General features: G+C 37.6%; 1 protein-coding gene across 2 annotated transcripts in view; it reads left to right on the forward strand.

Moving 5' to 3' along the window:
- LOC136856736 (protein tumorous imaginal discs, mitochondrial) overlaps positions 1 to 5,686 on the forward strand; it is a 244,530-nt gene extending 238,844 nt beyond the window's left edge. The window contains exon 8 of one of the 2 annotated variants that reach the window (XM_067134815.2): positions 521 to 5,686. In XM_067134815.2, the coding sequence (XP_066990916.1) occupies positions 521 to 672 (152 nt within the window). In that variant the 3' untranslated portion in view covers positions 673 to 5,686. The remainder of the gene's footprint in view (positions 1 to 520) is intronic. The other variant, XM_067134816.2, reaches the window with a different exon arrangement.
- Positions 5,687 to 19,086: the final 13,400 nt, after the last annotated feature.

The raw sequence follows: 19,086 nt of genomic DNA on the forward strand, positions 1-19,086 counted from the left end.
GGCCAAATACTTTTTTAAGATCTATGAGTAACCCTGCTGTCAATTTATGTTCCTCTGTTTGGGAGAAACCCATATTGATTATCAGAAAAGTAATTAGTTTTACATAGAAAATTTACCAATCTCATTGTTAATACCGTTTCTGTGAGTTCTCCAATCGCAGATAACATACTGATTAGCCTGTAATTTGATGGATCTGTATTATCTCCTGATTTAAAGATATTTGAGGCCGATGACCTTACATATTAGGCCCCTTTAAACAACAAGCACGATTTAAAGATACGTACAATTCTGGCACATTTGAGTAATTGGGTTATTAAACTCAAGAATATTGTTAAAGGTAGCTTCTCATAAGAGAACATTAAGACAAAATAGGTGAATACAGTATATGACTACCCTTAGAACTGAATCCCAAATCCCTCATACTCTTAATGGATCTAAAATGTTGTAAAATTAAAAAAATTAAGAACTCTGCACACAAAACTATTTGACAAATGTAACAGTCTTTTGGTTTATTTTTCAGGTACCAAGGAATGCACCTCAGATCCAAAGAATCTTGTTGCACTGCTGAGGTTAGTTCTTGAAGGAAGAGAACTTTCCAAAGATTTGAAGATAAACAAGTCGGAGGATCATAGTAGTGAGGAGAAGACAGCTTCTAAAGTGCAGACAAGCTAAAGTTACTAATTTATTCTTCATATTAGTGAGATTTGGAGAAAATATTACACCTGTTATCGTGTCTCTGTGCGAGAATCTGATAGTAATAAAATATATGTTCCTGTTGTGATTTTATTAGAATTTATTGTTATTTTTGAATGAAAGAGTGAGTGAGGTATAATTTAATACATTATTCTCTGATCGCTTTGTACCTTCTGACTTCCCTCTGTATGATCAGCTACTAATATTTATGATACACTGCATAATCCATTGAATTGAGTTGTTATTGACTTTCTTCAGGTATCCTAATTGGAATGTAATAGCCTCATTGATCAAGCTTGATAAATTTACAATGTCAGTAAATAAAAGTAGGAAGCATTCAGATAAAAATAATACATAATTCAAGTGCCATATGATGAAACAAATGACTTAGGTAAAGGAAGATTGAACTCTTATACTATAATTTACTTATTATGAATTAGTTACAGTATATTTATCAGGGTTAAAATTTAGGTTACCATTGTTAAGAGATGTTAAAAATTACCATTGATTGCACTGACACTGTTTGATGTAAAGAGATTACTTTGGTTCAGGGAGTAGATCAGAAACTTTATGGATACCAACTTCATGTATAATTGCTAAATACAGATTCATACTATTATAGACCAGTACAAGTTATCTAACATACAAGCAATGCAACAGTCTCCATGATTCGTCAATTATCACTAGAGTCCAGATTTTTATGTACTGCAAACTTATGAAATACATGCATAAATATGTAACAAAATACATTGAAATATGTACCAAATATGTAAAATCAAAAAGCAAAAATGTTTCAGAAATGCCTTTATTAAGCATGAAAGATAAAAAGACAGGTTAGGGAGAGAATCCATCTGATGGTGCCCCCATTAGGGAAACTAAATTATCAGCTTCCTGATCAGTTCATATGAACAGTATTTCAATATAAATAATTATCACATTAGATTGGTATGAAAGTCAATCCACACATGTTACTAGGTATTTCTCCATATTCTCAGTAGTCTAGTCTGGGTCCAGTCAGTCAGAAATTATTTTCTTTTACATCGAAAATGATTGCTCAATATCACAGGAGCTAGTACATACTTAAGTAAATGTGTGTCTGGGAGTGATGTCTTTTGGAGGTTCCCTTGACACTCTGTTAAGGATTAGGCTAGCAGTAAAGAAACGTGTAACCCAGATTTCTCTCTCAAGAACTGAATGAAGTTTTTCATGACTTTTTCACCTACTGTGCTGCAAACAGCATTAAATTTATTTTTTACATTACAGATGTCCATCAATTCCATGAGTGATGGTCCACAAGTTTCCAACTTTTTGATGTTTTCAGGAATCCAGCCAAAGTTAGATTTTATGTACGCAGCATGAAAAAGAAATGAAAATCCACAGCCTGTTTCCAGTCGTTTGACCAGATGAGGAATGAAATGAATGAAGCCCCATGTAACGGTGATAAGAATTGTGCCAGCTGCCAAAGCCTGTTGCATTTCTCTAGGGCGATGATGATGATAACTGACAGATGAAATGATAATGGAGAGTGTTTCTGGAATGAAAGATGACAGGGTAAACTGGAGTACCCGGAGAAAAACCTTTCCCGCTTCCGCTTTGTCCAGCACAAATCTCGCATGGAGTGACCGGGATTTGAACCGCGGAATCCAGCGGTCAGAGGCCGGTGCAATGCTGCCTGAGCTACGGAGACTCTTGTACGCAACATCACATACAATTTTAGGACTCTGTAAGATATTTTTTCATCCCTCACTGATACAGCTGAGTGGGAGGTGTGGGGGAAAGTCAACAACAGTCTTACCATCTTGAAGGTGTGCATTATGGAAATTAACTGCCTTTATCCAAGTGCCCCATAATGTTAATATGGGCTATGGAGGAAGTGTCGCTTATGGTAGTTGCTCCCAGTAAGACTGCACACATACGGACACCTTCATAAACACCTTGTTGGTTGAAGAAACAAGTTCATTGACTCGAGGGAGGTAACTTCGTACCTCTTATTTAACGTGGTGAACAGCATGGGCAATTACATGAAATGAATGAGATGAGAATGAAATATTTTAAGTGCAGTGTAGCGTTGAGAATATAGGCTGTTAAGTCAGTGTACATTGAAAGAATTCTTCTTGTGCACCTCCAGGCCACAATAATTTTCGTCCATCATTAATGAATTGGGCGATTTTTGCATGATCTGTGCATTCTAGAATATTGACTAGGATATACGTTTTCAATGCACTGTCTTAATTCTGCCTTCCCATAACCAAATTTGCAATGTATGTCCAAAACGTTAGTGGTTTCATCCACAGCAATCCAGACGTAAAATGAGTGTTTCTATTCTATTGTATTCCCCAACATTTACGTAGCACACAACACTACTTTTCCATTAGTAGTAAAGGCATCATCCATAGTTAACCAGGATCAAAGATTCACAGCTAAAGAACTTGGTACTGGAACCATCCCGGTTGAAATACGCATCTGTTCACTATACAGTTGAGACAGTACGTACAGAACTGAAGTACTTTCTGCAACAAAATATAATGTTCTTGGTTCCTGGAAGTACTTCAAATGGCCATCTCCCTACTGCTTATTGTAAATATTAGTGAACAAAATACAACCTCTTTCTATCCCTTTACTTTAATTAATTCAGTTCTATCACTCAGTGTTAATTGTGGCCTACGATCATTTAATTTTCATCAAAATAAAATAAAAATTTCTAAAATTCCTTTGAAATGATGACTAAATTTTGGAGCACAGTCTTTCAAAATATTCTTTTGTAGATCTGCATTTAATTAAGCATTTGGCATAGACACTGGTTTTGTGTAAAAATGTGTAATTATTTTTAAACAGTATAATATTTTACAAATATATATATATATAATTAAAATTAAATAAAATAGTGACACTAGCCTAATTCATGAACATTTTAAATTTTGCAACAGATACTTAGAGTAAAAAATATGTAATTACATAATAATTATATAATAATCCGTATTCTACTGATAAACATTCAGATTAGGAAATTAAATTCCAAATACTTTTTTGTTTAACATTGCACTAACTTGGGTAGGTTTTCGCCAACGATGGGATAGAAAATGCCTGGGACTGGGAAGGAAAGTGTCAGTGGTCTTAATTAAGGTAGAGCTCCAGTATTTGCCTATCATATTTTAGTTACATTATAATGTATATAAATATCTACTTTTCAGATCTCTTCCCAAACTTCTTCTGTTTCTCATTTTCCTTGTTGGTGGGTTAGTCCATTTTTAATGTCATTGCTTCAATAATTTTCTTCTGATATCAATAGAACGGAAATCTAACAGCCTTGAACATATGTAATCTTGATGCACATGTGTAATTAAAACATGTTAAGACAGTACAGTAGAGTCTCAATAATCCGAGGTAATTGGGGTGAAGGTACCTCAAATTTGAAATAACTCGGACTACCCAGAGCAGCACAGGGAAATTGTGAAATGCGAAAAAAAAAAAAAATGCAACGATTGAAAAGATTCTGTCTTGTCATTTCTTACATTACTACAGCATGGATTAAGGTTATTTTTTGAGAAAAAAGTCCTTAACTGGCTTTTGTTTCTGAATTTTAATTAACTTTTGCATTGTTTCTGTGCGGCAGTGTCACGCCATTGCTTGAAGAGCAGAGTGTCGATAGGAGTCGCCTCTGGTTGTTGTTGTTGTTGTTCTATGTAGTGTAGTGCTGCCTCCAATGCAACAAAGCCCTCGCTATCTTCTGTTGGTTCATTCAACATTTCAATGATTGATGGTTTGTAAGTTCATACTGTTCTTCATCCATCCATAACTTTGATTTCTCTAGCATCTGTACATCTGGGTACATGCGAGATTAGATCTGACAAGTTTTGGTATGTCATCATTATTGCTGTCATCGGAGTTACTGTCACCACTTAAAAATCTTCTTCCACTGTGTGTCTAGCTTCACTTTGTCCCATGATTCTGTTAATCAATACACTATGTCCCTCGTGGTTATCTGTTTGAGGAGATTTGTGATGTTTTCCTCTTCTTCCGTTGCTTTCAGGAGTGAATGTAGCAGGTGATGCCAATGTTTTTTATTTATTTATATATTATATAGACATTCCAAAACACTGTAATCCATAGGTTGTATCAAACTTGTTATGGTACGTTAGGGGGCAAAAAGTAAACCACGAATTCAATCACATTCTAGTTCCTGTTCATCTGGATCATGTGGATGTGATCCTGTATTGTCCAGCAATAAAACTGCTTTAATAGACAGACCTTTGTTTCCCAAGAATGTTTTAGTTCCAGGCACAACATACGCACGTGGTCTCTGTACAGGGGATGCATAGTACATTGACATGGCGGAAATAAGCAGTGAATGAAGTGCTGTAAAAAACTCATTTTAAATTTGTGAAAAGAAATATTCAAATAATGCATGGATTTCCAAAACTCAGATTTGTGAGACTCTACTGTATATGTACCTCATGCCATTGTAGAAGCCTTGGAGATAAAAGAACCATTATTAGTAGTTATGTTTTGCCCATTTATGGTGAGATATTCCGAGGACTAACCTACAAGGGACAAGGTGCCATGAAAGGAACCAAATAACACACTCAGTGTGTCAGTTAGCTAGAAACGATGTGGCTATTATAACACAAAGCAGCTGATAACAACTACTCTGGAAAATGTTCTTGTGAATGACTGTCTACAGTTGAGCCATTTTGTATGATCGTGCTCCTGATGGTCAATCAGTGCCAAAATCATGAAGTCAGAAGTTGTGATGTTCAAACTGCAGAGAGCATGAATTAAAAAAGATATGGCTGACTTGTAATTTCAGCAGATCAAAAGTGTTGGTATAAAAATAAGTGTGTATCGGAAAATGTCTTCTTATTCTTCTAATAAAACTCCTTATTCTTCAGCGTATTGAGAAATTCTATTGATTTATGTACATTATTGTATATTTTTAAAATCTGTATATAGATATTGTTTGTGATACAGCAAAAAATAAATGATAGTTACTGTCTGAGTGGTCATTTTAATTGATTTTTGCTAGTGTAAATTACAAGGAAGCAAAGAGGCCTTTTAGCTTTACACACTTAAAGGTAATTTTGACTGAGACAGTTTTCAAATAGAGAACATATTGTCAAGTTCTTGTAGGTATGACAGTTAGATTTGAAAGAATTGTGAAAATTTGTACCAACAGTTATGAAGTGACAGTTACATGAATTGAATGGGGGAGGTTATGTGGGTATGTTAGCTAGGTGACTAATGAGCTTAGCCTCAAAAAGTAAGATGAAGACATAGGAGGCTATGGTAAGATTCTACATCCAATGACCTCAAGGTGAGAGAGTGGAAGTAGAAGAGGCCTCAGTGCTATCTTCATATAGATGATTATGCAGATCAGGAATTCAGTTAGGCTGGTAGTCACCAGTATTCAGTTCTAGTAGTTTGAAGGTATGAAATGACTAATAGAATTTTCCATACATGAAAAGAAAATTTTAATATACTTTGGTACTCATGAATATTCTACAGATAAATATTACATTTTTCTCATTTATTGGGTCAGATTTTCTCTCCACAGTCCCGAACATTCCTGTTATTTTGCGATTCCTGCTTAAGTTGTATTCTTGCTTATGACAGACACGCTTGTTTGTCCCAGCAGTGATAGAGCATGGTGGGTTATGCATTCTTCTTCAATCAAGTGTCTGGTATCTTTAAGATCAATTTTAATTAACCATCAAATCAATCACCACTGATCTGCATTCAAGATTCAAGTAAAATAATTAGAACTTGCAGAGAGTACAAGGAAGACAAAAATGAAGATAATGAAAAAGTTTGTTTCTTCCCCTCCCCTGTCAGCAGTCAACATTATTGCAGTATCCACAGCAGTATGTCCATGAGCCTTCAGCTCAATGAATGAAATTTCAGCTCCTTTTAGAAGTGCTCTGTTAGTAAAACTCAGAGCACACTTAATGTTTATTAAGCTTACTGGACCCACTTTCCAGGAGTTTGGTCCACTACCAAAAGTCAAGGCATGGTTGTCATCCGGAAGACATTCAGCAGATGACCCCAGCAGAAAATGCTCAAATATGAGGTGATTACTGGTATGTTTTCTAACCAATGACCTGATGTAGACCTGTAATACATTCACAGATACAGATCGAATACTGAAATGCTTAACAGTCTAATGAATATGTATTACATAGTTTTGTACCTAACTGTAAAGTTGAGTCTGCCCAAAATAGGCTTTTAAAAACAGCATAATAGTTCTATATTTTCTTCTCTTTTTCCTATTATTTATTATTATCTATATATTTAAAAAGTTTACTATAAACGGCTTTGTCCAGTCTATCCGGCCGTTCTACTGAACAGATTTGCTTCATTCTTTTTTTTTTTTTTTCTCTCTGGAATTACCTGCCGTGAATCATCAGACATTGATAGGTCTCAAAGTTTAGTCAACTTTGGGTAATCCTAAAATCAAATCACTAAATGACCACTCCAGTAATTTCAGGCGAAGGTTTACCCTAGCCCATAAAACACTGTACTTAGCGGGTTACTAAGCGATTAACACTCATTAATATTCTGTTACACGTGATTTTCGTCCTTAGTAATGTGATAGCATGCAATCATATTTGAAATCTACCTGTCAAGCTGGAGAGTATACACTTTCTTTGATCTTGGAAGAATACTATTCTCTGCTAGAGAATCCTTGACCTTCCACAGCTTCTAAATGTACTCAACAGATGGCAGAAAGTTCCTAATAACTTACATGCTGCTAAGAGAAAACAGTTGATGTACGCACAGACGGGAAAGTATCAAGTCGACTTATGTCCATTAATAAAGCACAAGAACAAACTCTTGAACCATTATTCAGTCACCATTTTGGGCAAGATCATTTGAAATGTTAAGATCCAGATATTCCCAAATGGTTGACGGACCGTGACTACTGTATGGAAATAAGTGTAATAAACTACATTACGAATGAATCAATTAAAAAAAGAAAGTAAACTCGTGTCCTCATCCTGAGGTGATGCAGCTCTTTTGAGGCACACCCCCAATAGAGGCTAACAACACTAACAGTTACACTACGGAGGCAGACAACGAATCAGTTAATATGTACTGGTATTAGATGTTCATAAAACTATTGAAACGAGCAGCCAAAACAATGACTATGACAGGCATATCAAGATGAATTAGCTGACATATTTATAACAAATGCTTCATAGCAGCATGGATCCACTAGTAGTAGTAGTAGTAGTAGTAGTAGTAGTAGTAGTAGTAGTAGTAGTAGTAGTAGTAGTTGTTGTTGTTGTTACCGTTTGCAGCTGATCTGCCCAGGTGGCAGATTCCCTATCAATTGTTTACCTAGCCTTTTTTGAAATAATTTCAGAGAACTTGAAAATGTATCAAATACCTCCCTAGTTAAGCAAATCAGTAATCTATAATTCCTCAATGTAGTTGGGCTTTATGGCTCAGAGTATAGAAGCACTGGTTTTGCTTAAATATGACAGTCTCGTACCTGTAGATTTAGAGGCACATGAAAGAACTCCTGTGGGACAATGTCAGCACCTTCCAAAACCATGAAAGAGGTTAGTGATACATAAAATTTCTCAGTGTACTGTACCTCTGTTACACTTCTGTTCAACTAAGTCAATTTTCTTTCCAAAGAATTCCAATCTTCTATGGTTAATCACAAAGACTGAGTCGTTCTAAAGTATGGCTGCCCAAGTGCATAGAGGAAACACTCGACACATCCCTCCCTGTTGTTTATAAGTTTCATTTCCGTATTGATAGATATAACTTTACAAAAACAATATAAATATAAGTCACCACCTTATCAATACAAAATGTATTCACATTCAGCTAGTAAATATGGTCAAGACCGGTTTCGACCCCTAGGGGGTCATCTTCAGTTGACATGCATAAAAGATATATTTTACAAAAACATCACATATAATGATTAAAACTTAAATTAAGTCCAACTGATCATAAATGTTGGTATGTATGTCTTGGTACATTTGAGCTATTGTATGTGTCAATCCTAAGTTTCCCAGCATACAGTGTCAAGGTAAGTAGTTAACTAATATACATCATCCATGAAATTACATGCTATTTTTCATGTTATCACTATTTAATTTGGGTTGCACAATGTGGAATGAGATATACATACATTTGTGTAAATTATGTATATAGTTATATATTTTTACGGACCCATTATATCGGAACATCATAACTAATCAAATACTGTTGTGAAAACTTTGTTAACCCCATTTTACCCTAAACAATGTATATATAGCACCACATATTAATAATGTTAATGCAATGTATTTTTAACAAGGTATATATATACCACTGTTTTAGTTATGTGTCCAATTTAACAAGATTATCCAATGCCTATGCTCAACAAAACAAATAGTTTTCTAAAAGTTCAACCCTATTCCAAGACATAAAATAACAATAATAGGCTTTATAAACTGATACTTTAGTATTTAAGATATATGCCAACAAGGTATTGCATACTAATATTTTAATCACAAGTGTCCAAACCAATAATTCTACATTTTCATATTACTGAACTTACTACTATTAATTTACACAAATGTATGTATATCTCATTCCACATTGTACAACCCAAATTAGATAGTGATAACATGAAAAATAGCATGTAATTTCATGGATGATGTATATTAGTTAACTACTTACCTTGACACTGTATGCTGGGAAACTTAGGATTGACACATACAATAGCTCAAATGTACCAAGACTTACATACCAACATTTATGATCAGTTGGACTTAATTTAAGTTTTAATCATTATATGTGATGTTTTTGTAAAATATATCTTTTATGCATGTCAACTGAGATGATCCCCTAGGGGTCGAAATCGGTCTTGACCATATTTACTAGCTGAATGTGAATAAATTTTGTATTGATAAGGTGGTGATTTATATTTATATTGTTTTTGTAAAACATCCCTCCCTGCCAGGGGGTTGTGCATTTGGTGTCTGCAGATAAAGACGTCTATCTACAGTGTGGCCCAGAATAAAGTATACCGAAATGAGTTTGAGTTTACACAACAGTTATCAGTGAAAATACAATGCTATACCTTAACACATCAGATCACCGTCGTTACATCATAAGATACGTTCCGTATAGGAACCAGCCAACTCAAGGCATCTTTCATACCTGTGCTGCAGGTTAGTAAACATTCCTGCTCTTGTGTCTCTAGAAATGGGCTGGATTACATATCTGATGTTGGTCTTCAGCTGTTCAATATCATGAGGCACTGGATTTCTGTACACTTGTTCTTTTAAAATTGTAATCGTAGCATAAAAATAAATAACACAAGATAATATAAAAAACAAATATGCTCAGCAAGGACAACTAATATGAATAGATGGACAACAGGATGTGTGCAAGAATGCTAGACTGCCTATATCATAAACTGGTAGTGCTCGAACTCTCAAATAAGGTTCCTTAAAGTACTGTTTATTACATACTGTATAATCATTTAGGTTCATTTGGATAACATACTTAACCTTAAAACACAATCTTCGAGAACACATAGCTTAACCATATTAATAGACAATGTTTGTCGGCACTCTGAAAATGGTTTAAAGTTATCATTTATTTTTCAACATGAAATAGTCGCCTTCCACACAAATACAGTGACCCGTGCAGTCTAAGACTTCAAAACAACTAATATTATATTAAGATGCTACATTGAGATATTGGGAAACAACTGAAGGCGACCCATTTGACGGCTGTGCTCGCAGGCATGGGAGGGGGGGTTGGTAACCCTGACCTCAGAACCCAGATGCTGTTCTGTGTGGCAAATAAACGTAATTTTAAAAGCGATATAAAGGAATGTATTATTTTAGAATGAAGGTTCAACAGAAGAAATTTTGAAAATACCAGTGAACTAATGAACATCAAGGGGATTCTAAAGACATGACCATGCGTACTGTGAGGCGGCAGAATATTTTAAAAAACCTTTTTTGGAATTGAAATTTCCTTTAGTTCAGTGGGATAGCCCCATTGTACCGAGACAGGCAACAAAGAAAAATACAATATTACTTGTATATTATGATTCTCGTGGTAAAAGTTGCCTGCTCCCAAATAAAAATTTTGCAGTGCTGAAAAGTGCCTTTTTTTTAAAAACACTAAATTACATAATAGAAGATCCGAGACTGCACCTGACAATTCCTGTAAGAGAAACAAATTAATTCAAGACATCCCATTTTCACACCAGGCAAATGCTGGGGTTGTACCTTAATTAAGGCCACGGCCGCTTCCTTCCCACTTCTAGCCCTTTCTTCTCCTATCGTCGCCATAAGACCTATCTGTGTCGGTGCGATGTAAAGCCAATAGCAAAAAAAAAAAAAAAGTCCACTCTGATTGAGAACAAAGATCACAATCCAAACAAAAACTTTGCATCTTAGGATATCATCCCCCTAGTTTGCACGTGACACCCTTCCAAAACAAGGGAACCAATCCATCAATCACGGGCAGAATTTGAATGCGCAGCTTTCGCATCTTCTTAAATGAGGGTGGAATATTTCCCCACACTCTCTTGACGTTCTCCAAAATGCCCTGATGTTTGCCAGAATACCCAAAACAGGGTTTGATTCTGGTGTAATTCCCACACTCTATGACACAAAACAGAACACAGTAAACAAGGGTTCTTTCTGATACCAGCAAAATGTGAGAATGAACTAGCCAGGCCTGCTATAGGGTGTTCAACAGTTGTCACCTCTCTACATCTTACTGAGCTGTACAAAAGCTCCATTTCCTTTATTACTATAAGAATAATAAACTTCAGAACAAAGCTTCCTGCTTGTACACACGTAACCCTGAGGATCTTATATTTATTTTATAAACTGGTACAAAAATACTCCACAAATATGCATCTAGTGGTGCAAGGTTGGAGGAATTTACTAGGAATTCGCTATCGGTTCATAAGGAGATCATGCAGTTTTGGAAGTGTACACGCACTGTACCCCTCCCTACCTTTGTGTGTCTTTGCTCCATCGTGCTGTAACCGCTGCTCCATGCCCTACAAAATACCCTGAGGTCATGCAAAAAAGGCTCCACAATCAGCTGACAGAATACATACAGGTACACTGTAACACATCTCTCCTCATCTTCGATGAAGTATGGCCTAATATTGGACACCAAACAGTAATCTTTACAGGGTGTTGAACATGCTCAACAAGCTTTATAGGTCATTCAAAACCAAGGAAACATGTTTGTAAACATAACCTTCCAACATAACATGGCATTCATTAGAGAAGGAAATGTGCATTTTCTTACATATTTGCAAGAGTTCAACCACAGAACTCCACTTGTTAAGCTTTTTCTGTCTTAAGTTATGGGTTATCTGAATTCAATAGGAAAAAAAGCTCCTAACTCATTAACAAGTCTCTGTACAATTGTTTTATGTTCAGTTCCTTCACCATACAGCGTTGGATTTTCTTAGGTGTTTGCAGAAATTTTTGTTGACACAGAACAGATGCAGTACTTATAAATTTTTTCACCAGCTTTTTGCTCCCTGGGAGGGAATTTATGGAACTCCTTTTGAAAACATTCCAGCATAATTCTCATACTTGGTCCCCACAAGCAATCATTTCCGAATGATTGGAAGTAATACTCCACAACAGATGCTTTTTCTAGCACAACTTACAGCCATTGTCCTCCACTTCAAGCTGAGACTACTTCCGTGATGAGCCAAGGTCAAACTGCAGTCTCACAAAACACCTGCACGTCTGCTTGTCTCGTGTCTCAGTGTTGCCGAGTTTCACTATTGATTATTCTCGGCCATACTGTATCCACGTTGAACACTATGAAAAATTATTAAGATATATTTAAGCTGATTTGATGGATCTGTTATATCACAAAGTAATAAATAAAACTCAGAATGACACAATTTAAGTACTATTTGTCACATTTATTTGAGGCAGCTTTGAGACATCCTGCATCTTTTCTTGCTAATCTTATTACCTTATGAAGCCATTTCATTCCTGCTGCTTTATGGCAATGGAGTTTATTTACCATCCTTTCCACTTCCTCAAGCGTGATTTCACCAACATCATTGTCCTCCTTCCCATTAGCTCGCTTGTTAACGTCACCAGAAAGATTTCCTTTTATGTTGAGAAGATTTTCAAAATATCCCTTCCACCTGTCCAGTGATTCCCTAGGACCTATTATGAGTTCACCTGATTTACCCAAAATGCTATTCATTTCCTTTCACCCTCTCTAAGATTCTTGATTACTGTCCAGAAAGGTTTCCCTGCCGCTTGACGTAGCCTTTCCAGTTTATTACCAAAATCTTCCCAAGACTTCTTGGATTCAACAATTATTTGATTCTCTCTGTTTCTTTCATTTACATACAGTTTCTTGTCTGCATCAGTTCTTGTTTGGAGCCTTTTCTGATACGCCTTACTTTTACAAGCTGCTCTCACTACATCATTCCACCAAGATGTTCGCTTTTTATCCCATCTTTATACATAGTTGTTCCCAAGCATTCCATTGCTGTTTCTACTGCAGCATTCCTTTATGCCAACCATTCATTCTCTTTCTATATCCTGAACCTGCTTATTGTCTACTGCTTGGAACTTTTTCACAAATCATATCCGTGTATTTCTGTCTAGTTTTCTCATCCTGGAGACTTTCTTCCCTTATTCGTCTGCAGACAGATTTCACCACATTTCATATTCTCTATTCTGGGTTTAGAAATAGTTCTCTACAGATCAGATAGTGGTCTGTATTCAACAAAAATTCCCCTGATTACCAGCACATTCCTAACAGATTTCCTGAATTCAATGTTTATTTATTTATCATATGACTTGCATAAAGCACAAAACAATGGGGAATAAACAAAAGAAAAATAAGTTCATGTTGGACACTTTCCATCAGACCTTAAATTACAGTCCAGTTTCTTGAGTCATTCAACTACATCAGGTATCGCATCAAGAAAATCTTGTCTCTCACCTGGGTAACACCTGATAGGACACTCAAAGGCGATGTGGTAGATTGTCATTCTGCCATTCCTACAGTCGCAGGCATCCGATGGTTTCCAACCCCAATTATATGCCAAGGCAGCACAGCGTCCATGAGTACTGTGTATTCGGTTTAATCGGGCTCATAACTGACGGGGTAGCTGGAATCCCGGGGCCCATTTATTATGCTGTTTGACTGTTGCATTGTGGAGGTGCCTTGGTGGACCATTCTTCATTCCATTTCTGTTGTAGCTTGAAGTTGTTTACTGAGTGAATCAATCCTGCTGATATTGGTCGGTTTCTTAAAGCTATTCAGTGATTTAATATATGATCTGAAATATCATCATTGATTGGTAACTGTAGGTTGGACGCAATTTTTTTATATTCTCGGATTAAGCTGTTTTATCTCCTAAGATGTAGAGGAGCAATATCACAGAGTGTTGGTAATCTATAAACTGGGGTGGATTTAATGATCCCAGATATCAGCCTCATAGTCTGGTTTAACTGGATGTCTTCTTAACATGGCAGCTGTTGAGCCAAGCTGACACACAATATCCAGCAACGGAGTAAACTAGGCCAAATGTCATCTGGAGTACATTTGCTTGAGCGCCCCATGAAATGGCCATCAGTTTACACTGGACAGATCCTTCACATACCGTCAACACCTTTTTCAGACTTCAGCTAAACTTGGAGCAAGAAACTTCATCCTGTGTAAAATGTTGGTTACGATATAGTCTATTATGAACATGGTGCCCATACCCTCCCATGTATAGTAGTGAATAGTCTTATGCTTAAAGAATTTATTTGTAACTGCTAATTTTTTTAAAATCAAGAGTTCTTATTCACAACGACGACCTTTTTAATATTTTATTAATACCACTGTTAGTTCCCGCGAAATTCATCATCAAGAGTTTAATGAACAATTCAACCAGTTTTAATGATTACGTGACTTGCAACTTTAACAAAGTTTGTCAATATTTTATTTTAAATGTCCTATCATAAAATAATGTTTTTAATGTGTCTTTCCAATTTAATAATGTCATTTTGGTATTCTGATATATGATTGTAGTTTATTATAGCTGATGCCCCTTAGGGGATGAAACGTGTACTAAATGTAATAAGTTGTATATGTATTGAATAGGCGGACCACTTAAATATAATATTTAAGTTAATCTTAAAAATATTCGCTATTTGAGTGGAACGTGTAAATCTAAAATGCCAGAGTTTGCTCCAATTCTTTCGACAGGGGTGATAGGCAACGCTCTCAAGACCGGTTAGCTGGCCATACACGGACAGATTTTTTCGCAGGCCTCTCCTTTGGGACCAGATCCGACAGGCGGCCTGCCCTTTAGAGACCCGGCCTCTAAACAGTGACACCAAGCCTGTCGTGTTGTACAATATGTCATCATTCCAGACCCTCCTGTTAATGGAATGATCCCTTTGTTCTCGGCAGGCCAAGCCTCATCTGCTGGCCTTTCAAACTAGTTTGAAATACTTGCCGGTCGGGTCTGCCGTACTTAGAACTGTACGATGGACATCGAAGCAGACAGTGTCCAGAGGAAAAAAAACTTGCTGTTGCAGCTGATGGAATTTGCATTTTGCTATACCGCTATGTTAAATCATGCAAACAGAAAAAACGATTGAAGTGGATGAAATCATGGATAGCAGAGTGAGACAGCTTTAGTCACACGAGTCTAATACAACACCTGAGAGAAAATGAACCGGACGATTACAAGAATTATTTGCAAATGGACCACAGCGATTATGATATGCTGTTAGGTAAGCATGTACCGGGCGAGTTGGCCATGCAGTCAGGAACACGCAGCTGTGAGCTTGCATCCGGGAGATAGTGGGTTCGAATCCCACTGACTGCAGCCCTGAAGATGGTTTTCCGTGGTTTCCCATTTTCACACCAGGCACATGCTGGGGTTGTACCTTAACGGCCACTTCCAACTCCTAGGCCTTTCCTATCCTATCATCGCAATAAGACTTATCTGTTTCAGTGCGATGTAAAGCAACTAACAAAAAAAGAAAGCATGAATGGATTTTTCTCGTTATTACGTTAAATGTTTAATCTGTCTGTCTCATCCTTGGCTTTTACAATATGAAAGTGACTGAGGTATGAGCGATGCTAGTTATACCATTCCTTATGCAGCCAGTCCCTGGTATGAATGGTATGAAAATATCACTCATAGGGTCAGCTGGTGCGTGCATTTCAGTGGACTTGGCAGACTGATATGCGAGCAACTTCTGACTCGGTGAGGAAAGCAACGGGAAGCTACCTCAATCCTCATTTCCCTAGTACGCTTCTTCAGTGATGCCTAGGCTATCTATGACAGCTGTTGGCATAGCTGTAGAGCAGGGGTTTCCAATTTGTAAGGGCTTGAGGGCCATATTGGAAACCTTAGTCATGTTCGCGGGTTGCACTTGAGTAATAGGCCAATTTTCGTAAAATTCTGCGTATAGTAGGCCTACAGAAGTACCATTAGGAAATAATATTCATAATTCAATTGAAATAAAGGTTTGATTATTTTAATTAGTTAGGTAAAACATTATTTTACATTTGCATAAAAGAGTGAAATTTGGAGCCGGGATGAGTGGCTCAGATGGTTGAGGCGCTGGCCTTCTGAAGCCAGGTTGGCAGGTTCGATAATATCGTTGCGAAGGTGTTCAAATACATTAGTCTCGTATCGGTAGTTTTACTGGCACGTAAAAGAACACTTGCGCGACAAAATTCCGGCACCTCGGCGTCTCCGAGAACCATCAAAAGTAGTTGGTGGGACGTAAAAACCAATCATTATTGTCTGAAATTTGGATTTTAAATTTTTTAAATGAAAAATAATAATTCAGATCAAATGAATATTTAAAAAGGGGAAATAATAGTAAAGAATGAATTAGTTCGGACTTGGGTCTATAACGGATATAAAAATTAATACATTTTTGAACGACCTATAAAATATTATTTTGTAACTTTTTTTTTTTTTTTTTTTTTGCTATGGGCTTTACGTCGCACCGACACAGATAGGTCTTATGGCGACGATGGGATAGGAAAGGACTAGGAGATGGAAGGAAGCGGCCGTGGCCTTAATTAAGGTACAGCCCCAGCATTTGCCTGGTGTGAAAATGGGAAACCACGGAAAACCATTTTCAGGGCTGCCGATAGTGGGATTCGAACCTACTATCTCCCGGATGCTATTTTGTAACTATTCTTCACATTATTTATTAAAATGCTCTCGCGGGCCACACGCGGCCCGCGGGCCGCCATTTGGAAACCCCTGCTGTAGAGGATCAAACCAGCCTTCGGGCTGAATACCAAACATACACAACACATACTGTATATAATGACTTGTTTACCGGGCGAGTTAGCCGTGCGCTTAGGGGCGCGCAGCTGTAAGCTTACATCCGGGAGGTAGTAGGTTCGAATCCCACTGTCGGCAGCCCTGAAGATGGTTTTCCGTGTTTCCCATTTTCACACCAGGCAAATGCTGGGGCTGTACCCTAATTAAGGCCACGACCGCTTCCTTCCAACTTCTAGCCCTCCCCTAACCCATCGTCGCCATAAGACCTATCTGTGTCGGTGCAGCGTAAAGCCACTAGTAAAAAAAAAAAAAAAATACTTGGTTTGCGTAGCTATTACTGGAGAACAGTCTAGTTGAAAGCGTATTTACTGTGGATATTGTAGCTTCCAAGCTGAAGGAGGAAAGGAGGATACTGAAGAACGCTTGATTGCGACACCTCATGTTTTAATTGTCAGAGACACGGCCGTTCTTTGTACATTTCAATAAATTTATCTGGCAATGCCTTTGTCCACTCCATGCTTTCCTTACAAGAGGCTTGATCTTTGAGGCGAGGTCTTCCCGTTGAGGCGCTGACAACAGGTCTCGCCTGTAGCTGATAACGCCTCGAACTGATACTCGCTCACTAACGAGCAGTCCTAGCCTGACGAAACGCGTCACAAAAGGACTCGTCTGTCACAATTCCTTTCCTGTGCTACAAGCTGTGCGACGTCCCAGTAACTACGAGAGCAAGCTTGATAGTATATCATCACCAGTTTTCATATGGAAACGTGTGTGCCGATAAAATCTTAAACAGTTCACGAATAATTTCAGGTGGACATCTTAGCTAAATAAAATAATGTGGTACTCACTGTGGATAGGATGTTCACCTACCTGGATACCTCGCAATTGTTGTGACAGGGTAGCTTCTTGTGATGCAGACCGTGCCTGAGGTGTTCTGTAACGATTCCTCTTCGATATTTTTTTTTTTTTTTTTTTTTTAAGTGTCGGATCATCCCAGAAGTGTTTCTGATGACGTTACTCCTTTTGAACAAACAACACAGCGGGCTGTGCTATGTGGCATGTCTTCAAATTAAAACATCCACGATGTAAGTTGCATTGCAGACGTCATCTTAAAGCTGTCGCGTATAATTAGGCATAATTACACATTGCACTGTCATTTACCGAAGTACCTAATTATGACGCGAATACTCCATAACATTGTAAGGAATTATTTCCCTCGTCACCAAAATATCGGTAAACCCAGGCAGTGGTCATATGTTGAATATGGGGTCTGATATCGATGTACACCTACCTATCTGTCGAAAGAATTGGAGCAAACTCGGGAATTTAGGTTACAAGTTCCACTCATGCGTAATGGTGGTTGCATATCGTCGCTGTCGTGACAAAATCTCCTCTGCAAAATATTTTAGCTTAGAACTTCGGCCGGTAAGGTTCTGCCATTTAAGGTGCAATATTGTGTGAATATTGTCAAGGCATTCTCGCTCTTCATAATGTATGTGCTGCGGGTCAGTATATCTCCAAAAATATTATCACATAGGAGGTTTTGTCCCGGCAACGACGATTTCGAATAACGCACACCTATAATATCCAGGTGCGTGTATCTCAGTAGCAGTCCGTTTCTGTACTTAGCCGACACATTCATGTACTTACCGCTGCATACAATGCCAGAATTCGTATAATTTATAATTATGTTACACTGCGTTAAAATAGACCTCGGTAGAAATAAACGCCCCAGTCGGTTGTGGACACATATTTACGGAATGGAGAAAGCCCGTGTTTGACTGCACACACTCGGCACAAACAACATTCCTTTGGGGTCAAAGCTCTCGAGATCTCTCGAAATTTCTCGCGAGAAATCTCGAGACCTCGTCTCAGACTGCCCATTACTAACACACGCTACCTCTCGGAGTAGTCATTTTGGTTTTTGGAGCCCTGACGAATCGGAACAATATATTAATAAATCACAAGAATGTGAGGCGCTGGACTTCTAACTCCAATTTGACAGGTTCGATACCTGACTCGGCTCGGTTGTATTTAAAGGTGCTCAAATAAGTCAGCCTCGTGTCAGTAAATTTACTGGCACGTAAAAGAATTCCTTCGGGACTAAATGCCGGCACCTCGGCTTC

This window comes from Anabrus simplex, chromosome 1, assembly GCF_040414725.1.
Source record: "Anabrus simplex isolate iqAnaSimp1 chromosome 1, ASM4041472v1, whole genome shotgun sequence".
NCBI lineage: Eukaryota > Metazoa > Arthropoda > Insecta > Orthoptera > Tettigoniidae > Anabrus > Anabrus simplex.